The sequence below is a fragment of the Cervus elaphus genome, chromosome 20 (assembly GCF_910594005.1).
Source record: "Cervus elaphus chromosome 20, mCerEla1.1, whole genome shotgun sequence".
Lineage (NCBI taxonomy): Eukaryota > Metazoa > Chordata > Mammalia > Artiodactyla > Cervidae > Cervus > Cervus elaphus.
In genome coordinates this window covers 55,384,141-55,411,132 of record NC_057834.1, presented here as the reverse complement: position 1 = coordinate 55,411,132, position 26,992 = coordinate 55,384,141, and the positions used below count along the sequence as shown (strand labels likewise).

General features: G+C 45.8%; 1 protein-coding gene across 2 annotated transcripts in view; it reads right to left on the bottom strand.

Annotated features, from left to right (window-relative positions):
• Positions 1-3,276: 3,276 nt before the first annotated feature.
• Positions 3,277-26,992, bottom strand: part of KCND3 (potassium voltage-gated channel subfamily D member 3) — a 222,640-nt gene continuing 198,924 nt past the window's right edge. Inside the window, exons 3-8 of one of the 2 annotated variants that reach the window (XM_043877893.1) lie at positions 19,892-20,054; positions 12,960-13,061; positions 12,539-12,628; positions 10,982-11,038; positions 9,308-9,555; positions 3,277-8,411 (exon numbers count right to left, since the gene is read on the bottom strand). In XM_043877893.1, the coding sequence (XP_043733828.1) occupies positions 8,210-8,411; positions 9,308-9,555; positions 10,982-11,038; positions 12,539-12,628; positions 12,960-13,061; positions 19,892-20,054 (862 nt within the window). In that variant the 3' untranslated portion in view covers positions 3,277-8,209. The remainder of the gene's footprint in view (positions 8,412-9,307; positions 9,556-10,981; positions 11,039-12,538; positions 12,629-12,959; positions 13,062-19,891; positions 20,055-26,992) is intronic. The other variant, XM_043877894.1, reaches the window with a different exon arrangement.

Genomic DNA, 26,992 nt, shown 5'->3' with positions numbered 1-26,992 from the left:
TTCTATAAACAAGAATTTGTTTTCAAAGGGTTCATAAACCCTTTGGAGCCCATCTCTGGGACCCAGATTAATAGCTGCCCTACTCTGCTAGTTAGTAGGCTAAGGGAAGTTTCTAGCATTTTTCTGAAATTCTGTGTCTATAAATTATGATTTGGAAAAATGTAGTTGGAAATTACATATTCTTTAATTTCTTTATAGCATTCCTTTTATGAATTCGTTTTTGGTTCCCAATCCTTTCTGTGAAAGGGATTTGTTGTGAGAGAACCACCTATGAATAGAAATACGTATTTACTTTTTAAAAGGGAAGCTCTCCTTTCCTGTGTACATACTTGTCTAGGCAGTATAAACATTTTCCCCCAGGGCTGTCGGCAAACATCTGCAGCCATTGTCATTAACTGTCCAACACTCACATAACACTGCCCTAATGGTTTAACATAGATTCCTGTCATTTGGGTTGGGCAGTACTTATACATACCAGTACTGTACATGTATTACCAAGTTAGAGTGAATTAATACCGTAAATAGGAAATCCATAATTAGGTCCAGCGTGTCATTAAGATGACTTTAATTACACATTTAAGATCCTGTCATTGTTACATAATTGAGCTTAGCTCTTTTTTCTTTTTTTTTCTACTCTTTTCCCCCACAATACAGCCAAGTTCACAGTTTATCATTGCTAGGGGATTTTAATTAGGATACTTCTGTATCTTAATTAGAGATTAGAGTACCCATTAGTCTTGAAATTAATTGGATTCTTTTTTAGGGTTGTCTTTTTTGTGTTTGCTTTTTTTTTTTAAATAGGAAAATAAGCTGGAGGTAAGCATATACTGTAACACATGAAGATTCTAATTTCATTTTTCATAAGCATTTACCTTGGAGCATTTTAGTAGTTACCTTCCCAAATAAGGGGTGTAGTTATTGTGCTGGCTGTGGAAGGAATCTGCTGAAATTGTCAGTCTAGGTGCATATCCCCCTAATCTGTTAGGAACTGTAGGTAGGTTTTAGGCAGATTTACTTGAGACTTTTGTGGTGTAGTGGAAGGAGTGTTTGTCTTAGTTGACTCTCTACTACCTACTTTTTTACCTTATACTAGTCATTTAACCTCTCAAAGTCCAATAGTCTCACCGGTAAAAGGCAGTTAGACCAAAAGATTTTTAGGGTCCCTTTCAGCTCTAAGATTTAACTGATACATGACTAATAAGATAATTTCTAGAGAAAAGGAAAATCTTTTTATGAGTATAGAGAGCCTTTATACATTTACATAAATGAGGACTACTATGAATTGGTTTAATATCTGACTTCTAGAATATTAATACATAATATAGCTGTTCAAGTTAGACTTAAATTAAGCTAGCAGTATTAACATGTAGAGAAATGTTTGGGAAACCTGTTGCTTTGGATGATTCTGACTTAATGTAACTTTGGGTAATTAAAAGTAATCTTGAGTGTAAATATTGCAATAATAATTGCTAACCTTTTAAACCTAATCTAACCTTAAAAAGGGATCTTCCCTGTAGCCCAGACGGTAAAGAATCTGCCTGCAATGCAGGAGACCCTGGTTCGATCCCTAGGTTAGGAAGATCCTCTGGAGAAGGGAATGGCAACCCACTCCAGTATTCTTGTCTGGAGAATCGCATGGACAGAGGAGCCTGGCGAGCCACAGTCCATGGGGTCGCAAAGAGTCGGACATGACTGAGCGCTAACACAGTAACACTAACCTTCAAAAGGGCGTCCTTGGTGGCTCAGGCCATAAAAACTCCCTGCAATGTGGGAGACCCGGGTTCGATCCCTGGGTCAGGAAGATCCCCTGGAGAAGGGAATGGCAACCCATTCTAGTATTCTTGCCTTGAGAATTCCATGGACAAAGGAGGCTAGCAGGCTACAGTTCATGGGGTCATGAAGAGTTGGACATGACTAAGCTACTAACAGTATCACTAACCTTAAAAAAAAATGGTTTAAAGGTAAGAGCCCTTAAACACTAAAAATAATTGAACAGAAACTATGATACTTAATGGATCAACTCGTATGAGTCAAGGGAGTAGTTTAAAGTCTTAGGTTTTTTCCTTCTCCCTCATAAATAACCCTATCTTAATCTTAAAAAATAAAATTATATTTTTGATAGTCATAACTGACATTGGAACTCCATTACTGGGTTGTTCTCTCATTTTGACAGAATATGTTTATTGTTTTGTGTCTCTGTGAACAAGCATGTATACCCCAGTTAACATTTAGTCCTTTTTTTCATGAAAAAGCACATATTGCTCACCATGCATTTGATTTCATTACTTTTCTCCAGATTATTTGAACTGTGGATCTGTAGTGACACCTAGTGGATGATAAAGCTATGAACATTAGTGATAGAAATGAATTTCACAGCCAACTCAGGGCCTTCTGGCATCACACATTTGCTTTAACCTTGCATTTTTTACATTTACTTTATATTTACACACAGCAAACCTTCATTTGCTTTAACCTTAAAATTTTCATCGATGGCTGTTGTGGGGAAATCAAAAGAATTCCCATTGTTCTTGCCACATTATGGTGAAATGTGAAAATGCCAGTTGCTCTCACTACCTAAACCAGAATTACTAAGAACAGATCTTCAAGGTATCTAATCCAATCCCCTCATTTTTAAGATGAGGAAACAAACTGAAGCCAAGAGAGAAGAGACTGGGAGCTTCCCTGGCAGTCCAGTGATTAAAGATACCCATGCTTCCACTGCAAGGAACAAGGGTTCAATCCCCAGTCAGGGAACTAAGAATCCCGCAAGCTGCGGGGTGTGACCACATACACACACACAGAAACTGATGTGATGTCATATAAATGATAGAACCTGAATGTGTGCTCTGTCCTCTAATGCTTTTTGCTATACTCTATATAGCATTTAATTTTGAGTTTTAGTTTGAGATGTTGGTTTAGATGGTAGATATTCAGTGTATTCTCAGCAGAACCAATGCAGATACATAAAAGCCTATTTTCTTTCAGTAATGCAGGGCTGAGTCTCAAAATAGAGCTGTTGACAAATGCAACCAAATGCTTTCCCTGTTAGTGAACACCCATGACTAAAGTATCCAAGCAGGCAATAACGTCTCGGATTTCATAAAGGAGTTGCTCGCATTGAGGGAGGATGGGGAAGGGAAGATGAGACTAGAGCTTAAGCAGCCTTCTGAGGTTCTGTGACTTTTTCTGGCAAGGGAGAAAGTCTCTGTTCAAATTACCCTTATTTTCTAATGTATAGCAGGAGAATACAGGTATTAAAATAAACAGTCATAATCATTTTGTGGCACATTGTTTAATCCAGATTGGATACATCAGGTACAGCAGTGGCACATGACTCAATACTGCAAATGATATACATTTTAACATATGCACTACAGTTTCAAAAGAAGACAACAGGAAACTCAAGAGTTGGTTTTTTTGTTTGTTTGTTTCCATAGAAAGATTTCACATGTTTATCTTTCTGCAGTTTTGTACAGTATTTCTTCTTTGCCATTGTGATGTTGGTAAGCAAAGCCCATTTATTATATGAAAATAGAAAAAAACACACTTGATGTTTTTCACGATAACATTAATGGGGGAGGGTGACCTCTAAGGAAAACATTACATTGGAATGTCTGATTATCAAAAATATACCATCCCTCCCACCACCCAGGTTTGTAAAATAGTCTATTGGCCCAAGGAGCCCCCCAGGACTTGGGTCAGTGCCCTACACTGGTTAGTGTGACATCAGCCAGTGTAGTTGAGAAACCTGCTAAGAGAAATTCATTCCCACACTTGATGAGAAAAACATAGAACATTCTGAATTGAAAACAGGACTCAAAAGGAACCCCTTTAAAGCTGTTTCTTTTTCTGATCCACTTTCTCTTAGTCCTAATGATGCTCATCATGATGCTGTTTGGGCTCCAAGGGTGACGGATCATAACATTTTTCTTTCACTCATTTTAAAGCTTTACTGAGATTTCATAAGGAAATCAGAAAGGGAAAATAGTCTTTTGGGTTTCTCTTATGGTTACCATGCCAACTAGATGAGAAGGGAAACTAATATTGCCTTAGATTAACAGTGTTAGGATGTTTATGCCTTGTAGTTTCCTGGTAATTGAAGTGAGGGAGCCTGGATCACTAGAATTCATTAATAGCCTAAACATCTAGGTTTAGATCAATTTTAAAAAGTGACATGATCTTGAACTGCAGGAATCATCGTTTGAAAACTGGGTCAGGTCCTCAAGCATATCCATGAATTGATGCTTGTTAATTGTGAATCATCATTAACTGGCCATTTTAATTTCTGTTCAAATTTTTTATTTTTCTTACTTTCACTTTTCTACTTGCTGACTTTATCCTCCTGTATGATTGTAGACTCATGTATTCAACTATCATTGAGAATATCTAGTCTTCTGAACAGGATTCTATGCAATTAGTCTTGAGCTTGACACTGGTAGTGAAAGGAAGGGATGAAGGAGGAATAGTACACAGTGTGCTTCTGGAGGTCCTGGCTCAGGATGATTCTGAAAATCCAAGTATTAAAAATATAAGCAAGCCTGAGATGATGTCAAGGGAAAAACCCCAGGGCAAGATGTCTAAGCTCTGGATTGCAATCTTAGTTCTGCCACTAACTTGCCATGTGAATTTGAATGTCACTCAGCTTCTTTCTGCCTGTTTTCCCCTCTGTGAATTAAAGATTTAGTTCTTGACCTACTACCACCAGAGGTTGTAGAAAGGATTAAAGACTACATAAAGTATGCTTTAAAATGTCATAGCTCTCTCTTCATTGAGGGCATTGGAAAGACAGCATTGGACTGAAAAAACATGACTGTACACTTCCTCACCTGCTTTTGACAGAACTGATAGTCCTTAGCTGATTCTGTCTAGCGGATGGTGGTTTCCAAGGTATGTTTTATACTGGTACAGTCAGGTGGTTTCAAAGGGCTTGTGTCCAAGTAATAATTGGCATTCACACATGACTATGTCTCTAGTTATAGCAAGTAAACTCTGATGGGTCTTCTCTGAGCATCGTTGCTGAGAGGCAATGCGTGTAATGGAAAAAGCATTAGACTAATATTCAAGGGATTTGGGTTCTGATCCCAGCCCTTTCATTAAATGACCTCATGACCTCGAGCAGGTCACTTAGCATCAGCCTATACTGTAAAATGACTTAGATAGTCTCTAATTTCTTCTAGTTTTATATACTCTTAATTCCATGTTTTCTAAGTTTCCATTCATTTGAATGTAGCCTACTGGTTTGTTTTTAACCTTCCCTAATGTTAAATAGGATTGAATGGGTAGTTTTGTGACTCTTCTATTATGCTGAAGTGGTTCATGATAGAACTATGAAAGCTCAAGTCATTTCCCCAGAAAGCCATTGTCCCCTGGAAACCCTGATAATATCCCATTTCTTCAGTCACTGGCCATTGAGTTAGACATTAAACTGACGTGGCACATTTGGCCTTTTTGTTTACTTACAAATATCCTTTAGCAGTAGTGGCCCTTCTGGCTGTATTCCGTTTTCTTGAGTGAAGTGGATTTCTCATCTTTGGCTAAGGCTACTGAGGGATGGAGCTGAAGGGGTTAGTCTAGTGGTCATCTAGGACCTGGTATAATGTAAGATTTGGAAATGAAATTTAAGGGATACAAAACATTCAGTTCATTAGGGTCAAAAAAACAACAGGAAATTATTTGGGATATGATTTTTAAAATTTCTTCATTAATTTTTATGGGAACCACTAATATGCTCCCCTAGTACACTACCAAACAGGTCCCAGGTTGGAGCAGTCATTATTCTAACCTTGTGATGATCTGTTCTTAAACACAGTTCATTCGTATGTATATGTAACCATGCTCCTATTTACCTCTTTATCCTTTACCCCATTCAGTTCTCATGATACATACTTAGAAACTTTAGACCTTCCTAACTTTGTCCATTCTTTCAAGAGAAAAGTTCCTTTTCTAGTCCTTGGCCTGCCATTTAAATGGAGCCCAGCCCAATCCTCTGCGTTTCCTGATGAGACATATGTATGCCATGAATGGGTTGAAGTACTTATTCCCAAGTGTGTTTAGGTTGTTGTGTGTTTGTGTATACACACGAATTCCTCTGTAGTTGTAAAGCTTTTCTGCCTACTTCTATCATGAGCTCAGAGGGCCAGAATCACCCCCATTCTCAGGTCAGGGGGAAATCCTTGAGGTCAGACCCAGAGAAAGGACCCAGTCAGTGACCAATGAGGAGAGCATAAAGTAGAAGCCTCCCTCTCCTCTGCCCTTCTGCTCACCTTCTGGTTAGGTGCCACCTCACAACCCTTTGACTTTCTCCTTCTGCAGGGTCAGTAGAGCTGGGGTCATAGGGAAGCCAATGAAGGTAATTTTTAGGTTCCCGGCTAGTGAAACTCATCTGGATGCCTCTGGTGGGCAGAAAAATTCTCGGTCTACGATTAAACAGCTAATCACTAAGTTGTTGAATGGATAAAGAGTTCCTGAGGAACTCCTGTAACTCAGAATCCAGGTTAGAGAGACTGCAATAGGCTAGCTAGAGGTTGGGAAGGGTGGTAAGAGCTTTGTCACTAACCCCAAGGCCCATCTGCTCTGCTAAAAGCAGTGAAAACTGATTGGATTCCAGAAATAGTGTTCCCAGCCCCACCCGGCTACAAACCACTTGCACAGAAGTGTGGTCTAGGTTCTCCGGAAATAAATACTTCCTCACTTTCAGGGAGGTGATCAGGCTTCTCCCCCATTTCAGTTATCTTCAGGGACAGTTGGCCTGAAGACTCTTCAGACCCCAAGGCACCATTCAGACCACGTAAGAATCATCTATGATCTCTTACTTGCTTTCACTCTGGAGAATCCTTCGTGAGGCACACAGACTTAACCTTCTGCAGCCTCCGTGGGAGTTGCCTCAGGTATGAGATAAGTCAGAGCTTGGTCCCCATACCACTGCCTTCTCGGCGGTTAACTGCTCATGGAGCCTTTTGGCAGAGCTCTGAATGGGCTTTATGGTGGGTCCTGAAAGAAGGGTACAGAGCAAGGTGCCGCAGGGGCCGGCTGCCGCTGGGAGCCCTGGGTTCTTCTGTTCTCTCTCCACTGGCACACGCTGGAATTTTCTGTGCCTCTCCGGAGCTGGCTGTTTCTTTTTTCAAGATCCCAATGTGATAAATCTGGTCATTTCCTTTCTTCCCCAGAAATGCAGACTTCAAACACCAGTGGTTCCAGCCACAAGGGAAGCACTCTGCTCTTTAAGGTAGATGTCCCTCATCCCTAAATGCCCATTTTTGCTCTGTTCTGTTCTCCTCCACCACTGCATTCACATAAATAGAATTCCCGGGCATGAGTCTGTAGGTGCTTGGCAGTGGAGAAGGCCTTCTTTAACATGTCTCAGGATCACTGGGGTCCATGTCGAGACAGATGGCTAGACACAGAGAAAAACACCCAGGGGGTGAAGCGGAGAGGTACAGAGACAAAGCAGACGGGGACAGACAGAGGGTGAGTGTTGCTGTGTGGTCACTTGGCTGCTCTGTGCAGGTCGGCTGGGCAGTGGGGCCCAGACTCATTTGACCTCACCTACCTGGGGGAACGGAGAGAGAACTCAGCAGTAACTGACTTCTTAGCCTAAAAGCTTTTGCTATAAAAGGAGAGAGAAAAAAACAAAAACAAAAACCCTCACAAAATGCATTGTTTTGGTTCAAAGGTATTGGGTCCATGGAGAAAAACATTTCACAAAACTCCGTTGGTGTTTTTGTTTTCCACCTTTTCCCATGATAAATATTATCCATTAAGAGCCTTGAAAAAGGCGCTTAAATACACAGTGTTATATTTTCTTCCTGTTTTGCATGTGACAACTCGGCCTCTGTGCTGCTCTTGGTCTTGTATTTTCCTCACTGGGGTCTCCAGAAACATCTGTTATTTGGTCTGAGGCTCCCCCCCTCTGGGCCCTGTCCTGGCTCACAGCCTGTACCCCCACATCCCATCCATACCCCCACCCGTCCTCCCTTCCTCTGGCCCCAGCGAGATGCAGTAGCTCAGGGCTGCGTCCACGCCAGCAGCAGTGAACCTCACGTGCCCCTTCGCTGCCTCCTTCTCTTCCAGGCACAAGTTTCAGTGCTAGGGGCGCAACGGGGCGGGCAGGAATAGTGGGGAAGGGGGAGGGAGTGGTCCCAGTGGCCACCCACCGACATGCCAGCCCCCTTCACTCCCACTACCTGCACTGGCCCTCTGTCCAGTGGTTTTACAAGGCAGAGACCTTGACAACATTGCTGGCTATGGAAGGAATGTTCGTGTTGGGGCCCGGGCTGGCAGGGGCTGGCCGACTTTCGCCTTCCGGGGTCAGTGCTGGGGGGGTGGGGATGCTGATGATGGCTGTGGTGATCTGGGATGTTTTGCAGTTTGGTCTCAGTCCGTCATCTGCTTTCAAATTAAGGCTGGAACGACTAGGATAAAAAAAAAGAGTGAGTTGATGATGGTTCATCTTGCTAGTGTCCCAAAGCTTCTGTGACCCTCTACATGTCTAGCTTATAGTAACTAGGAGGTGGTTTGGGTGTCCCTCCATCTCTGCTTTAGGTATTTGGCTTGTAATTATCCATTCTGATGACTATTACTCAACTACCCCAAATTGCAAAAGTCATGCATATTGGGCTTTGGAATTCAGAGTATACATTTTCCCTTCCAGTGTACTATTTTCCTATCATTTGTGACACTTGATTTTACTTCCCCTGAATTCCTTGCAATTCATTGGAGGTAGTGGGAAGGGGCCTAAATATAAGCAGAGTCACTTTGTGATGCAAAATTAGCCTGGGATAAGCCATGTCTAATTGTGAAAATTACTTTCTTGAGAAAACAATCCATTCTCTGCACCAGGTAGGTCATTTTTGGATTTTTGTTGTTATAAATATTTCTCATATCTACCCCGCCCCCCAAGTTGGGCCTAAACATGCTGTAGTATCCTCCAAAGCATAGGAGGGACTTTTGGGCTAACTTGCGAGGATGAGAAGGAAGTTGGGGGAGGCCCTTGCATTAGATATGGGGGAGGGAGGGCTGAAGACCCCAGGGTTCTCCTAACGCAGAGATGGCATCACTCTGTGAAAGTGAAAGTGAAAGTCGCTCAGTCATGTCCGACTCTTTGCCACCCCACGGATGATACAGCCCATGGAATTTTCCAGGCCAGAATACTGGAGTGGGCAGCCTTTTCCTTCTCCAGGGGACCTTCCCAACCCAGGGATCCAACCCAGGTCTCCCACATTGCAGGCAGACTTTTTATCAGCTGAGCCACAGGGGAAGCCCAGAGAGTGCCCGAAAGCCTCAGGGAGGATGGACGGGAGCCACCCACCTGGTGGTGAGGGAGGGCTGCTCGCTGCCCTGGATGTGGATCGTGCTGAGCTCTTGCATGCTGCGCAGGCGGGTGGCCGGCAAGTTGGAATTGGGCAGGTGTGTGGTTTTCTTACTGCGGCGGGAGCAGCAGGTGGTCGTGAGGCCCGGGTGGCTGGACAAGGAAGGGCTCCGCGTGGACGGGTAGTTCTGCATTGAACTCTCCATGCAGTTCTGCTCAAACATCTGCTCATCTATGAACTCGTGGTTCTGTGGGGAGCAGAGGGGGAACAGGTAAGAGACAGAGATAGGAAGTGGGGGCGGGGGCGGGAGGAGACCCAGCACCCTGCCTGGCTCTGTTCTGGCCCTTGAGAGGAGGGTGCCCAGCTGCCTGGAGCACCAAGAAGCGTTCCGGACCTGGGGGTGTCCCACAGGCCTCGAAGGAACGAAGGAAGAGATTCCCATGGGCAGCCCTGGTCATCAGACTGAAGGGCGGAGACTGCAGTCATGAAATCACAATGTTTCCTGTACTTCATCTGCGGCTTTGGCTGAAGGGATATAGAGGATATGGAGGGATTTCGTGGCATCCTCAGAGCTAGAAGCAAAGACTTGCCTGACTTTGTAGGCTTTGACAGGATACCCACCGGGGGCAGCAGGCAAGGAGTCCCTGACTATGAGTAGTGGGTGTGCTAGGTTATTTCTTTCTGGCTTTACTGGGTGAGATCCTTATGAATCCTGGGTAAGCATGAGACCCAGGATTTTAAAGGCATTGAATTATTCACAGAATTGGGAGAGCTTTGCTCTTGAAGGCCAATGGGGTCACAATGTCAAGAGTTATCGTTTCTTTTGATGATTGATTTTTTCTCACCTGGTTATGGGTTGAAGTGAAAGTCACTTAGTCATGTCTGACTCTTTGTGACCCCATGGACTATAGCCTGTCATGTTCCTCTGTCCATGGGATTCTCCAGGCACGAATACTGGAGTGGGTTGCCATTCCCTTCTCCGGAGGATCTTTCCAACCCAGGGTTCGAACCTGGATCTCCTGCATTGCACGCAGACTCTTTACTGACTGAGCTGCCAGGGAAGCTGGTTATGGGGTATGGCTCCTTAATACACCTAAAGGTACAGGATTCCCTAGGTCAAGTGTCAGCACGGGGAGGGGATGCTAACAGACTCTCAATGGAGGCCATCAGGATAGGGTGGAGTGCAACACAGGATGACTATAATATGGTTGTTTGGCCAAGGTGACTAAACATCTCGTGTGAACAATCTGGCCCAGGCTGCCAGAGTGAGGAGAAAGTCTGAAGAGAAATAGCGTGAGAACAGAGTTCAGAGAGAGAGAAAGAGAGAGAGAGAGAGAGAGAGACCAGCCCCGACAGCCAATACCAGGAGTTCCCGTGGAATTGGGGGGTGGGGGCATAGACAGACGTGGCACATGGACACTCACAGGATACCAACACTGGTGCCATGTCCCACCACCCCTCCAAGCCCCTGGGGAGGTCAAAAAAGGGAATCAGAAAGGCACAAGAAAACTGGAAGCCTGAGCTGGTACTGGGTGTGATGGCAGAGGTGGGATAAGCCCCAGAAGAATCAACAGCGCATGCAGAGAACCAGACCAGGGGGTAAAAAAAGGAGACTCCACAGACTCAGAGGAATCAGAGAGAGAAACATCAATCAAAGTTTTAAAAAGTTATACCTTGATGGTGGAGGTTCGTACAGATAACAGGGGATCATCCACAAGATAGGACAACCCCTACAGGACAACATGCCAACAGAAGATAAAAACACCATTGATTGTACATTCCAGCATTCCCAAGCTCAGTTCTGACATTCAGTCTCTCAATCCCAGCATTCCACCCTTGCTCCCCGCATTCTTCCTCCTTTGTCCCAGCATTCCACCCTTGGAGTCCAACATTCCTCCCCTAAAACCCAGCATTCCATCTTTTAATCCCAATATACTCCACCCCCAATCTGACATTCTTTCCCCCAAATTCAGCATTCCATCCCTTCAATGCCAGCATTCCATCCCTCGATTCCAAGATCTCATTTCTTCAATGCCAACATTCCATCCCTTCAAACCCAATGTTAAATTTCACCCAAATCCTTTCAACTTACACATTCCCCCCAGCGCATGCAACTCGGAAAGGGCAGTTGGGTCCAGGCCTATTTCTTTGGCAAGCTCTGAATCTTTGAGAAGAATTCTAGATATGCACATACAGTTCTTGACTCTATGAAATATTTAATAAATCCTGGAAACTAGGGTTTTCAGAGTACCTTCCCACCTTGGAAGTCCTCACTGGGTTCAGCTGCCATCCAGTGCCTCCCTTTGTCTCATCTAAGAGTCATCTAATATCTGTTCCCCCCACATCTGGGAGGCCAGGATATGGAATATTGAGAATTAGAAAGTTCCCTGCTTAGTGTGCTGAGCCCTGACTATAGGCTTTTTGGGGAGGGAGATCCTAGAAAGAAACAGGAAAGTTTCCCTTTGTCCCTCTTTTGTTGTCCAGCCTGACTTTTCCTCCCTCCCCACTCTTTCTAACACTTTTTGCCAAGGGTCCAGGGTTGGCCCCACTGCCCTTCCTTTCAGCCTGTTGGTGAGGCACAAGCATCATTCCACATTCCAGCTGGGGCACCCTAAGCCATGACTCTGTTTTAACAATAAGCCTTTCAGAATCTGAATTCCCTGAGAATTGCAGGGTGGCTAAGATGGGTGGTACTGGTAAAATTGCTGGCTAGAGCAATATATGCACTGCCTCTTTCATTCACTGTCTCCTGTTTCAAGTGGAGTGGAGGCAGCAGAAGGACTCACAAATTCCATCCATCTAGCCCCAGGGTTGGGATAGAAGTTGACGTTCTTCTTTGCGGTCCTGTAGCAATCTGTTATAAATTCAGCCCTACTTTTGAAGAGTGATGCCCATCAGAACTGAGAAGCTGATAGATTCAGCCCTTAGGCCTCAGTAACTAAGAAATGGGCCATGGGGATGGAGATAGAGGGGTTGTGTGGAAAGCCCAGGGGAATGGCCTCCTCTGTGCCACTGCAGGGCAGAGCTGGCCTCTGACCCTTAGGGTCTTCCTTCTGAGGGTTGATAGAGACCTCATCGCTACTCTTTTGTTCTAAGGGGACAGACTTTGACTTCTGAAGCTTGGGCCCAGGGTGGGGATGTGGGTAGAGTTCACACTCTGTAAGTTCTGACTGTTGAAAAGGGTCAGGGGTCAGCGATGAGAAAGGAGGTGGCGCTGGGCTGGGACTCACAGTGGTTTTTTCCAGGCAGTGCAGCAGGTGATGGTGCTGGCTCTCGATGAGTGAGGTTGTCTTGCCCATGTGCTCCTCTTCTGGGGTGCCCTAGGAAGAAAAGAAGAGATACTGAGTGAAAAGCTGGTGGCTCTCCGTCTCTCCATCTCCTTCATTTCTCCACAGAAGGGAGGAGGGGCCAGAAAAATCTGGATGAACCGAATTTTAGGGTCACCCTAGAACATGTTAGTGTTTGGCTAGGGGCACCTAAGCTAAAACTGGCTTAGGGATACAATGATAACCCTATGGAAGAGGAATGTAGAGAGGGCTGCTACTGGGGGAAAGTTTGGGGCTTTGGGGCGGAAGTGCTGCTGTCCCCAGGAGGAGAAACCAAGTTCGTCCTCCCTTCCACCTCCCGGCCCCAGGTCCTCGGGGCACCTACCATCAGCTCCAGCGCTTCGTTGAGGAGTCCGTTGCGCTTGCTGTGCAGGTAGGCGTTGGAGCTGCCAGTTTTGGCCACACGGATCCTGGCAAGGCGGGCCTTCTGTGATTGACAGAGATGATAAAAGAGTGAGGGGGACTATTACTCATCAAAGTCCTCCCTCCTTCCCCCAAATTTCATGACCTTTATCCACTCAGTATTGCATCAGGGTATTTCTCATCTCCAGACTGCAGGCTCTTGCAAGGAGCACATGTTAGAGCTCCCTGATTCTCCCCCAGGGTCCAGTGCTTCTCCCTGCATTCAGCAGGGGCCCAAATACCAGTTAATTAGGAGAAAATCAGGGAGTGTGTACATGTGGCCCTCAACTCCTCCCTGTCTTTCTATTTTTTCCTTAGCATTCATAACTAAGGTAGTATATGGGTTTTTTTTTCCATTTATTTTTATTAGTTGGAGGCTAATTACTTTACAATATTGTAGTGGTTTTTGTCATACATTGACATGAATCAGCCATGGATTTACATGTGTTCCCCATTCCATTGGGAGGGGGTAGTATATGTTTTATATAGTTATCTTGTTACTGTCTCTCTCCCCCACCAGAATGTAAAGCTCCTCAAGGTCTGGCTATACATGTGGAATCTAGAAAAATGGTACAGATAAACCTATTTGCAAAGCAGAAATAAAGAGACAGACATAGAGAACAAACATATGGACCTCATGCAGGGAAATAAGGGGGTGGGATGAACTAGGAGATTTAGGAGTGACCTGTGTACACTGCTACGCCTGGAATAGATAACTAGTAAGAGCCTGTGGGGGCTTCCCAGATGGTGCTAGTAGGGAACAACCTGCCTCCCAATGCAGGCAACATAGAGGGTTCCATCCCTGGGTCGGGGAGAGCCCCTGGAGGAGGGCGTGGCAGCCCACTCCAGTATTCTCGCCTGGAGAATCCCATGGGCAGAGGAGCCTGGTGGGCTACAGTCCATGGGGTCGCAGAGTCAGACACGACTGAAGCGACTTAGCACGCATGCACACAAGGGCCTACGGTATAGTGTGGGGAACTCTACTCAATGTGATGCGGTGACCTAGATGGGAGGGACATTCAGAAGGAAGAGGAAATGTGTCTACAAATGGGTGATTCACTTCACTCTACAGCAGCAACTAGTTACAATGTTGTGAAGCAAGTATACCCCAATAAATAAAAAAACAAGCTCCTCGAAGGTCACAGTTTTTGTTTCGTTCACTGGTGTCTCTCCAGTGCCTAGTAAGTTGTAAATCAATAGATGAATTTACAATTGTGTGTCTGTCTTTGGGGTATGTCTCTATATGTCTGTTTTGTTGTGCACGTCTATGGGAATGAATGTAGATGCATGTATGTGTGACAAGGGCCCACTGTGGGTGAGAGAGGGCAAAATGGAACATATTTCCATACACCACCCTAGCTTGAACTATGTTAGTTGCTCAGTCATGTCTGACTCTTTGCGACCCCATGGACTGTATTCTGCTGGGCGGTTCTCTCCATGGAATTCTCCAGGCAAGAGAACTGAAGTGGGTAGCCATTCCCTTCTCCAAAGGATCTTCCTGACCCAGGGATCAAACCTGGGTCTCCCCCATTGCAGACAGATTCTTTACTGTCTGAGCCACCAGGAAAGCCCCAGCCTTGGCTATGGCACCGGAAATCTCCCTAGCTCCATCCTGGGAGGCCTGCAGCACTATCCCACGGGAAGACTGTATGGGATGTCAGCCATGCATGCTCATCTCTCCTGCTTGCAGAGGCCGTGGGAGAGGCGGGACATGCTGCACAGGCTGGCTTCTCTTCTCCTTCCCAATAAACATAATCGGTGTCACCATGACAGCAGCACAACTGCAGAGTGAGGCCTAACAGGAAAGAGGCTTTGGGAGGGAGAAGGGATGGGTAGAGGGCTTTCTGCTGGTTTAAAAACATGCAGCTTCACGTTTGGGCTCTTGTGGATCTAGACCCAGCTCCAGGAAGCAGAGAAGCCCACGTGGACTGACAGCCCTATTCTAGGCCAGAGGGGTCCTTCCTCCTGCCTCTGGGAAAATCCGCACTTAACTTCAGCATGGACTCTGAACAGAGGCGTCCTTGAAAAGTTGTGGTAATTTTCACTTCTTGTCACCTTCTCCCCAGCGTGGGCAAGTGTCCCCTCCAAGTGTCCTGCTGGTCTGGCTCATCTACTAAAAGGAGGCCAGGGACTTGGCTTCTGGCTCTCAACAGAAGCACGAAGAACACATGATACCTATCGTGTCCTGGGAAGTCCCCCTGTGGCCAGTATGTCCTTGCAGGGACAAGTCAACGACCTTCCCTGGTTTCTAAATATGGGCAAGAGGTCAGCACTTGAGCCTGGAAGATCTGCCTATAAATCTGAGAAAGAACTTTCCTCTAGATCGAGAATGAAAAGAGGAAGCTGGGAGAGAAAGGGCGGTAAGCAAGCCCCTCATTCCTCTTCTCTCTGAGCAAAGTACATGCATTCAAGTTGCAGGACAGTTCTCCTCCCTGGGATCCGGCTCCACCTCTCCCCTCAGCTCCATGTCTGCATTCACCCAAGTCCTCCATCATGTGAGGATGTGCTGTTATTGTTTTGGGTGAGTGCTGGGTGTTGAGAGCTGCATATGGAAATCCAATTGTGTCAAGCTCATTATAGCCTTATATAATTTGATTGCACCACTTAGAGCCAGACCTTTCTTGTATCTGGGCTCTGTCTTCATTACTTTCTTGAGATGAAAGATTCTCCTGCTCTCCTCTGTGGCACTTCTTTTAATCTTATCTTACCCTGGGCTCTATTAAAGCAACAGATTGTCATATCAAATGCACTATATCGTTTAATCATTTCCCACACAGGATAAAGAGGTCTGCAATGTATTTACAGAACACTACCCAGCACATGTAATTTGGTGAGGACTTTGGCTTGACTTTGAGCTCCTGAGGGCCAGAGTCTGTGATTTATGCGCATTTTTATCTTAAGCACCTAGCACAGAGCTTTGCACTGAGTATTTGCTCAAGTGAGGCTTGTGATAGCCCAGCAAGGAAGATGATCCTACACAGGTGGCCAGAAATCCACGTTAAAAAAGCCATTGTGATAGACTCAGTCGTTGTGTGGGCTGGTCAGCCTCCCTCTCTTCTATGGCCAGAAGTACAGTGTGAGAGTTAAAAGAATGTGGAGATCATCTAGGCTGTTTTAAAAACAAAGAAATGGAAAAAAAAAAAAAAGATAAAGACGAGGAAATGGAGGATGTGAGGGGAAGGGATTTTTTTCAGGGCCAGACTTTAGCTCAGATCTTCCAACCTTCAGGCCAATGCTGCTTCCATAACATCCCTCTCCTTCCCTAAATTTCAGCTCCATTCAGGCAAGTTTTAACCTGATGAGCAAAGCCCAAAACTTGCATTTTCAACAGCTGTAGAGATTCCAGGTTTGGAGGAGAGGTCAGGATGGAGGATCTTGCCACCCTGGGGACAGTTCCTGGTACAAGCTAATAAGCTCAAGAATTCTGTGGGCCCCTAGAAGACTTTCACGATGAAGTACTTCCTAGCTGCCTGGCTGCCAGGTATCCTTGGAGCATGAGTATCGACATCTCTGCCCTGGGAGAGGCAGAAGAAGAAAGAGAGAGAATTGGAAAAGCCAAAAGAGACCATGGGCAATTGTACTCTTAAGCATTTATCTCAGAGAAAAGAAAAGTTATGTTCACACACAAACCTGCAAGTGGCTGTTAACAGCAGCTTTACTTATAATAACCCAATGTCCCTCAACATGCAAATTGTTAATCATGACTCGGATGCACCCATACCAGGGAATACTACTCAGCAAAGAAAAAGAATAGACTACTGATTCACCTGACTTGGATGAATCTCGAGGAAATTACAACAGAATGGGAAAAGCCAATCTCCAAAGGTTATCTACTATATAAGCCCATTAATATACCATTTAAAGGATGAAAACATTTTCTAAAGGGAGGACAGATAAATGGCTGCCAGGGTTTAGAGACAGGGTGGAGGTGTGTTGTGGGGAGTGGTTATAAGAGATACAGGGATCCTTGTGGTATTGAAACTGTGTGGTATCTTGACTGAGGTGGGGGATGTGTAATCTTGCATAGGTGATAAAACTGTATAAAGCATCACACACAGGCACACATGGGTGCAAGCAAAACTGGGCAAGTCTGAATAGGCTTGGTGGGTTGTAGCTATGTCAATGCCCATGCATTGGATATGATAATTGTATAGCTACATGTGTATCTATACTTATTCCAATAAAAATCCCCACTCAGATGCTCCCCTCTCTCTGTCCACTGCCTCCTTCCTTGATCTCCAGCTCACCTGGCTTAAAGGACCCAGGTGAGTCCTTTAAGCAATAATCCCAAGCAAATCAGTCATGATGGGAAAGGATAACAACTTTTTGGTCCTTTCCTTTCCACCCGAGGCACATGGGCTAGTGCTTACCCTCATGACTCCTGAGTATGTAGTCTGAGCTGAGAGCTGTCATCAGCTCCCCTGACCCCCTTCCTGGCCCATCTCTCCACTCCCCACTGAGTCCCCTGACCTGCCTGCCTTGCCTCACTGCTGTGATAGACCTGGGGCTGGAAGCAAGCAGTATTCTTGTGGTGTCTTTTTTCCCTTCTCACAAGAAGCCCAAGGTAAAAGAGACAGAGCTGAGTGGACCATGAGAAGGGACAGTATCCAGGCAAGATGAAAACACTATGAATATTTACTTTGATTTCCAGGGAGAGCAAAGAGGGAGAGGGAGGAGGGAAGCAGAGGGAGGGACTCTCTCCTGAGGGGCTGGAAGGAGGAAGATGCCCAGGCTGATTTCTCATGTATCCTAATCACATGGAATGAACTCTGTAAAGTTGTGTGGAGAAATGGCCCCACAGCATTCTTTGCAGAGGGCAAAATGATAGCAGACGAGATGCTCTAAGAAGCAGGTAAGGGCGTGAGCACAGAAGGGAAGGGGGTGCAGGGGCGGCTGAAGCCCTGCTAGAGTGGGGCTACTGTGGGCTGGTGTGAGAGCTGAGGATTCCAGGAACCTTTACTGCTCTTCAAAAACCCTGTGTCAGCCCTGCCTGGTGGGTGCGGTGGGCGGTGGGGGGCTGGGGTTGCCATTGCTATAGGACCCCTGGCCCTTCAGGGCTTTAGGCTCCTTGATTTGGAAAAGAGATCCCAGTTTCTTCCTGCCCCTCTTTTAAGGACAGCATAATGAATGTAGTTATTGTTCACACTTGCCAGCTGACTTGAATGGGGAAAGAGATAAAACTTCTATTTTGGGGCTGGCTCGCAGGGGGTGGGGAAGCCCTGACCTTGGGTGAAGAGGTAGAAACTGGTGCCAGAGGGGATGGAGAGGACTGTAGATCAACCCAAGGCGGGCTGACATCACAGACCCCAGTCAGGATAAGTCGAAGTATATCACTGCACAGGCAGAGGGAGATGGTAGGGCAAGGAGATGACCACAGGGGCACACAAGAGGGGAGATGTTGGAAGTGGGGACCAACTGGATTTCTTATATAACTGTGATATATATTAAGTATGGTGGTGGTTTAGTCACCAAGTTGTGTCTGACTCTTGCTATCTCATGGACTATAGCCTGCCAGACCCCTCTGTCCATGGGATTTCCCAGGCAAGAATGCTGGAGTGGGTTGCCTGGATTGTCATCTCCTCCTCCAGTGGATCTTCCCGACCCAGAAGTCAAACCTGGGTCTCCTGCATTACATGTAGATTCTTGACCAGTGAGACACCAGGGAAACCCCCATTAAGTATTGTTACATGCAAATCATTATACATTTCAGAGCTAACTTTCATGATCTTTGAGACTTCGTTTCAATCAGCATACACAGATGTGTTCTGAAATTCTGGATCCCTCTGATATGTCAAGGAAGCCCCGCCACTGGGGGGTTATCTCTGCAAAAGCAAGGCCAGAAGAGAGGCTCACGTGGTGAGGAAGTAACCCAGCTGCACAGCATGGGGCCTGGCACATAGTAGGTGCTCAGTAAACATGTGTGGAATGAATGAATGAAGAAAGAATACAATAAGGACATAATGTTTCAGGCCTCCCTAAGTGACTCTTTCAGGTCCTCCCACTCCATTGTACCCAGAAAGGCTTTGATGGTACCCCACTGGAGGTTGAGATGCTGCTGAAGGGGGAGTATTTCAGCATAGATCAGAAGAGAAAGGAAAAACTGCCCCCTGGGTCCAAGTACCTTCAATAGCCAGATGTCCAAAAAATGCAGGTGAACTACAGCTGGCTGAGAGCACGAGGTGGAGGCCCGTCAGGAAAGGAGGCTTCTCTCTGGGCACACCAAAACTTTCAGACATCTTTCCTCATCCTGTTCGCCTTGCCTAGCCTCCCTAAGGCGTGCTCACTGGACATCACTGGAAACATTTCCAGGACGCATGCTTAGTTTCCTGACTGTCAAGGGCAGTTCTATGCCCTATCCTACGATACCCTGAGGTGACTAAAGCCCGCTGTGCAATTTGTCCCTGAACTCAATGGCCTCAGAATGTTCTCCTTTCATAGTATTCATTTTTCTTTTTAGCAAATTTATTTTTGTCCCTCTGTTTGGTATAGGCTATTACAGGGTTCTGAAAAGTGATTATGCTCCCCGGCAAGCTCTTGGCTGTGGAAGGGAGGAGTCCAGGCGCTGCCCAATGTAAGTAGCTGCGGTCTAGGAGGGGTGGCCAGGGCCCAAGGAAACTGCACAGAATATCCACAAGGAGAACATTGGCTTGTGGGTAATTGAGAGTTTGTAGCCTTGCGCAGCTGACCGCGGTTGGCATGCAGGACATTGGTAGGTGGGGCGGCACCTAGGGTTGCTTACCTTCCAAAGCCAGAGGCCATCTGTGCAGGGATTCTCCCATGAGCTCTGTGTGACAAGGCACAAGGCCAAGGGCACCCTCTCGGTGTGGCCTACCCCTTTCCGGGTCTGAGGCTTACCTTCTGTGCTCTGCGTTTATCCGCTCTCTGATTCTGGTGGTAAATTCGGCTGAAGTTGGAAACGATCACAGGGACCGGCAGGGCAATGACGAGGACACCGCTCAGCGAGCAGATGGAACCGAAGATCTTTCCTGCAATCGTCTTGGGTACCATGTCTCCATATCTGAAAGACGAAGACAATCAGGTGTAAGGAAGAGGGGCCATTTGGGAAACAATCAGGCTCCCCTGCTAATCATTCACCCATTCACCCATTCATTCATTCATCTGACAGTTATTTAGGTGCCTGCTATCTTGAGAGTCCCTTGGACTGCAAGGAGATCCAACCAGTCCATCCTAAAGATCAGTCGTGGGTGCTCATTGGAAGGACTGATGCTGAAGCTGAAACTCCAATACTTTGGCCACCTCATGCAAAGAGTTGACTCACTGGAAAAGACCCTGATGCTGGAAGGGATTGGGGGCGGGAGGAGAAGGGGATGACAGAGGATGAGATGGCTGGATGGCATCACCAACTCGATGGACATGTGTTTGAGTAAACTCCGGGAGTTTGTGATGGACAGGGAGGACTGGTGTGCTGCGATTCATGGGGTCGCAAAGAGTCGGACCAGAGAAGGCATTGGCACCCCACTCCAGTACTCTTGTCTGGAAAATCCCATGGACAGAGGAGCCTGGTGGGCTGCAGTCATGAGGTCGCAAAGAGTCGGACACGACTGAGCAACTGAACTGAACTGAACTGAACTATGTGTCAGGTACTATGATACAATCTGCAAGTGAACAAAACAGACAAGGTCCTTCTGTTCACAGAGACAGCCTCCTTCCAGGGGAAGACCATAACACTTAAGTGAATATATAAAAACATTGTAACTTGTGGCTCTTTCCAGGGAGAGAATAGAGATGGTGCAGTGCACGGTTGGGGAAGTGTGGTCAGAAAGGCCTCCCTGAGGAGGTAACATTTAAGCTAAGACCTGAAGGTAAAGAATCCAGCCACGCTACACACTTGGGGCAGAGCTACCAGGCAGAGGGAATAGACAGGACGGAGGCCCTGAGGTAGGAAGGGGCTTGGCCTGTTATGGGAACAATGAAAGGGCCAGCAGGACTGGCACGCAGGGCAGGTGGGGAGTTCTACAAAAGGAGACTGAAGCGGCAGGTGGGGGCCAGGCAGGGCCGACCATGCGGGGTCCAGGGGCCCCCCACAAGGAGCACGGGTTCCATTCCAAGTGCAAAGAGGAGCCATGGACAAGTTTCAAGCAGAACAACACGATTTCTCTTATGGTAATAAAAATAACAAAGAGTAAACCACCTTCTGTTTATGTGAAAACTTATAATTTACAAAGCATGTTTACACATTTGACTCACATAAGCTCCACGAACCCTGTGAACTTGGAACCCTGATGACCACTGGACAGATGCAGGAGTCAAGGCTCAGGGGCATGAAGTGGGTTGCTCATGTTTGGGTACAGCTGGGAGCAAAACCCCCACCTCCTGCTTTCTCGTCTTTTCACATCATCCCACTGTCTTAAAGGGGTCTATGAGCTCCAGAACTCAGCCCCTTAAGCTGTGAAGACACTTTGGGACAGTGCCAGCCCCTCTCAGAGCTCAGAGAAACTCTCCTAAGTACTTCACACCCTGGCAGCCACCTCCTGGGACTGGCTTGGCCTGGCTCCTGCTCAGCCCCAGGCAAACAGGCCAGAGCCTTCTCCTCCAATCAATAAGATATGCTCAGCCGCAGTTAAGTGTTTAGCCTCTTCTTTATTGAGATCATTTAAAGGCCACGTTAGGTAAAGAACTGTGATGACTCCTTTGGCCAAAGCCAGAACCACCACCTCTCCCCACCTCTGTGCCCTCTGGGTGTCCGGAGCAGAAACAGCCTTAGGGTGACCTGGAATTGTTGCTGCTGAAATTGTGAGGCTCCAAGTCACTTGTCCTGAAGGACCCAGGTGTCCTGGGGTCCAGAAAGACTGTGGAAGGCGATGGGGGAGCCATTGCAGAACTGTGAACTTCTCACCCCTAACCCTAAGGGCTTGGTCAAAGGTGTGCCATGGTTGACACATACTTGGATGAATGGCCCCATTTAAGATTCTCAACACCCTTCTTCCTTCTTCTTCAGTGTCAAGGCCCTTTGTTCTGGCTCAAGCTGTCTCAGTCACACCACTGAGCGCTCCTTTGGGAGCACGGATGCTAGGTTTGCCTTCTCTGCCATGATGCTCAGGAGTGGCTTCCAGATAAGTGGTCCAGAACCTGGCTCTGATAAGACTCACCTAGCTCCACCTGAAATCACAGTGTGACCTTGGGGGAATGTGACTATGGGCCTCAGTTTCCTTGTCTCAAAAATGAAGATAATAAGTAACCAAGGTCATAATTCTGTTGTGATGTATTTGTTGTTGTTTAGTTGCTGAGTCATGTCTGACTCTCTTGTGACCCCATGGACTGTAGCCTGGCAGGCTCCTCTGTCCATAGCATTTCCCAGGCAAGAATATTGGAGTAGGTTGCCAGTTTCTTCTCCAGGGGATCTTCCTGACCCAGGGATTGAACCCATGTCTCCTGCGTGGCAGGCAGATTCCTGACCATTGAGCCACCTGCGAAGCCCCATTGTGACGTGTACTGCTCTACAAACAATAAATAGATTCACTTTTACCTAGGCATTCTGAAAACTATGGTCTCTGTTGCTGATGAGCTGATTGTTCCAAGTTCTAACCATCCAAGTGATGAAGAAATTTTTAGATAATATGATTGAAAGGTGGACATTGGGTACCTGACCATGGGTGAAAATGAGGCATGGTGGGAGTTTGTAAGAACAGTGTCAGGAAGGCTACATTTCAGTGATTGAGGTTGTGAAAAATGCTAAGGACAACAGGGAGGTTGTTTTCGCCACTGAAAGGAAAGTTACTCATCTGCTGGGCAGATGGTCTGCTGGAACAGACGATAGAAAGCTGACCAATGCAACTCCCATGCGCTTTCTGCCTTCTCCACGAAGGAGAACCTGCTTTATCTTGGGAAGGCAGGGACACATGTGGAGGAAAAAGTATCCAGAGCTTGAAGCAGGGGAGTGGAGAGCAGGCAAGTGGCCAGCTGTCTTCAGTGGATTCCCATCGCAGGCCCACCTGGATCCTACTGCAGGAGACAGGAGGAATGTGCAGATGGTGTTACAGAACCACTGCTCATGATGGCTGAGAAATCATGATGCTGCAGAGAAATCCCAGGAGTCTAAAGTATCAGTATCTTTAAAGAAGGGGAAAGACGGTCTAAGGAACCACAGACCAGCAGGCTTGGCATCCATCGATTCTGTCAACCAATTCCTGGCAGAATTTGAGAGTGGATTATTAAGTGGACAGCTTGCGAGCACTTGGAAAATAAGCCTCATTGGTTCACTAAGCACACGTCTTGCCAGATGACCCTTATTTCCTGTTGTGAGAGGGTTAACCGGCTACAGACGGACTGCATCGTGACGTATTCCTGCCCAGTTCTCTACACACTGGGCGAGCTGGAGGAACAGGGAGGGGATAGCAGCGTGGCTAGCAGGCACTGAGCAACCATCTCGAGTCTTCCGGCCCTTCTCAAAGATGATCAACAACAACAACAACAAAAAAGACGACCAACAGTGGTCCCAGGACAGCGAAGAAAGTTCCTGGTTTTCATGTTAGAAGGGTGTCCTTCAGTGAGAGAGTACTAAGCAAATGAAATGAAGATGGGATCTAAATTCAGGTCTACACTGGTGCATTCCAGAATTTTTTACTCATTTCAGGCCAGAAGGAGGCAGTGTGGCCTAATGATTGAGAAAGGAGACTGGCTTCAGATCTGGGGTTGAACCAGAGCCAAATGTTACTTACTAAATAGTTAAATGTCCTTGGGGAAGTTACGTAACCTGAACCTCTACCAATATAAATGGGTTTTATAAACCTAACTTACAAGGTTGTTGTGATAATTAATGAGATAATTCAGAAGAAGCCCTCGATGCTTTATCTGGGTAAATGTAAATTCTCTATGAATAGCCAGTGCGGAGGGTATCCAATATTTCGTCTGCTAATATCTTACTCACTCATAGGAACTGATCCCCTCCCCTCCCCATTATGACATAAACTCTGTCCAGAAGAGCAGGGTCTCAGAGGAGCTGCTATATTCTTACAAGCCTTCCCCAATATCCCTGCTCCCACTGGGGAGCATTTTAGAGCATTTTCAACACCTCTAATGGAAATTTAGTACTCATCCTGTAGTGATCATTCCACACTCCACCCTTCAGCCCTAGGCAACCACTAGTCTGCTCTTTGCCTCCATGGATTTCCTTATTTTGGACATGTGGTTACTATGTTTAGCAGTTGGAGGAATTGTACCATTTTACAACCCCACTACCAGTAAATCAGTGTTCCAATTTCTCCATATCTTCACCAATACTTGTTACCCTTTATCTTTTGATTCTAGCTGCCCTAGTGCGTGTGATGTGGTATCTCATGGTTTTTTCCTTTTTTACCCATTTTTTAAAATGGTAAAGTTAATTTACAATGAGGTATAGTTAAGGTATAGTTAATTTACAATGTTGTGTTAGTTTCAGATGTATAGCAAAGGGATTCAATTATATGTGTGTGTATATATATGTATAATGTACATATTTCTTTTCAGATTCTTTTCTCATAGGATATTACAAGATATTGAATGTAGTTCTCTGTGTTATGCAGTAGGTCCTTGTTTTTTTAATCTATTTTATGCATAGTAGTATGTATATGTTAATCCCAAACTCCTAATTTGTCTTTTCCTCTTCACCCTCCACTGTCTCCTCTATTAACCATAAGTTTGCTTTCCATGTCTGTGAGTCTATTTCTGTTTTATTAATAAATTCTTTTGTATCATTTTTTTAGATTCCACATATAAGTGGTATTATATGATATTTGTCTTTCTCTGTTTGACTTACTTTACTTCCTATGTTAATCTCTAGGTCCATCTGTGTTGCTGCCAATGACATTATTTCATTCATTTTTATGACTGAGTAATATTCCACTATATATATATATATATTCCATTATATATATATGTGTGTGTGTGTGTGTGTGTGTGTATACACACACACCACATCTTCTTTACCTATTCATCTATCAATGGACATTTAGGTTGCTTCCATGCCTTGGCTATTGTGAATAGTTCTGCTATGAACACTGGAGTGTGTGCATTTTTTTAATCAGCATTTTCTACAGATTTATGCCCAGGAGTGAAATTGCAGGATCACATGGTAACCCTCATTTTAGTTTCTCACTGTGAGTTTGATTTGCATTTATACTGTTGGCTGATGGTGTTAGTCAACTTTTTCCCTCCCCTGGATTTTTACCCTTGAGACCAGATCAATCTCTTTCAAAGAAGTTGAAACTCAACTTAAAAAGCTCTGGAGTTACTGGCTGCCATGCTTTCTGCCATGGGGAAAAGCCGGATTGTAGTTAGAAATGAAGCAGGCTGACAGTAGAAAGAGATGAGAGATGAAAAGGGAAATCTAGTGGAGGTCTGAGATCCTGTTCTAATTCCTGGAGAGGATCAGCTTTACTTTTGCCTTTCCTGTGGTTAAGTTGTGCAAGCCTTCTTTTGATTCTGCACACCAACAAATTATTGCTTTTGTTTAACCCTCTTCCATTTGGATCCTGAGACAATGACAATGATGATGATGCTGGTGATGATGTGGCTATGAAAGTGAAAGTGAAAAGTCACTCAGTCATGTCCGACTCTTTGTGACCCCATGGACTGTACAGTCCATGGGATTTTCCAGGCCAGAAAACTGGAGTGGGTAAGCCAGCCCCTTCTCCAGGGGATCTTCCCAACCCAGGGATCGAACCCAGGTCTCCCGCATTGCGGGAGGATTCTTTACCAGCTGAGCCACTAGGGAAGCCCAAGAACACTGGAGCGGGTAGCCAATCCCTTCTCCAGCAACTCTTCCTGACCCAGGAATCGAACCAGGGTCTCCTGCATTGCAGATGGATTCTTTACCAGCTGAGCTGCCAGGGTTGATTATTTTTAATCAAGCTCTTCAAATTTCTAAATGACAGCACTACTATAAATTGAGGTCTTTAGGAGTCAAAAGGATTTTTAGCAGATTGTAATCATGGGTGAAATCAACCAGATTAATTTCAACAAAGATAAATGACAACACCAGCATTTTGGTTCAAATAATCAATGACTTGTATAGCTGATGAGAGAGAGCAGCTTAAAAGCCATCCAAGTTAAAAATCACTGAGGAAATTGACTTTAACACAGCCACCAGTGTAACGCAGCGGCTCAAGACCTCACGCTGCCTTGAGCTGGACGGAAGGGAGTACGCGGACCAGAAAAAAGGAGTGGGTGCACGGATTCTGCTCCTTGGTGCAGACCGCTTCTCCGCTGCTGTGTGCAGTTCTGGGCACTACGTATTCTATAGGGCATTGATTAACTGGGTCATGTCCAGAAAGGAGAGGGAGAGATGATGAAGTTTCTGGAATTCATAGGGGAAACAATCAAAGGAACGGGATCATTTGGCTTTAAAAAAGTAGGGATGGAGAATGGAAAGATGAAAGGGAACAGTGTACTGGGGCATATGTTAAGCACTTTGGCATCACTAGATCACACGAAAGCCCCGCCAAGTAAGCTTAGCCCTCCTTAGAGATGAGAGGACAGTGAATTGTTCAAGGTCCTCAGGTAGTCAGAGGCAAAACTGCCTGGGTTAAAACCCAGGTTGGTCTGTTTACATTGTCCTGCTCTGTCTGTGAGATCCTGCTTCTCCAGGGGAGTGGATGAGGCTGTGCGAGGGAGAGGGTGGTGGTGGGAGAGGCTCTGAGGAGTCAGCTGGAGCCTACCCCCTTCTCAGCCATCTCTGCTCCCTCAGAGGCAGCAGTATAGCATAGCAGTTAAAAGTGTGGACTCTGAGCAGCAGACTATCTGGGGCAAGTCCTGGTTCTATCACTTGTGAGCTGGGTGAATTTTGTGCAGATTACTTTATCTTGTTTCCTGGGACTGATAATATAATAGTACCTACTTCACAGGGCTGTTGCGAGGGATTAGATGAGTTACCATTTGTAAAAGGCTCAATTCTGGCACATATTAAGAACTTTATAGACATTTATTAAATAAACCCTGGGTCCAGGCCACTGTGGTTTC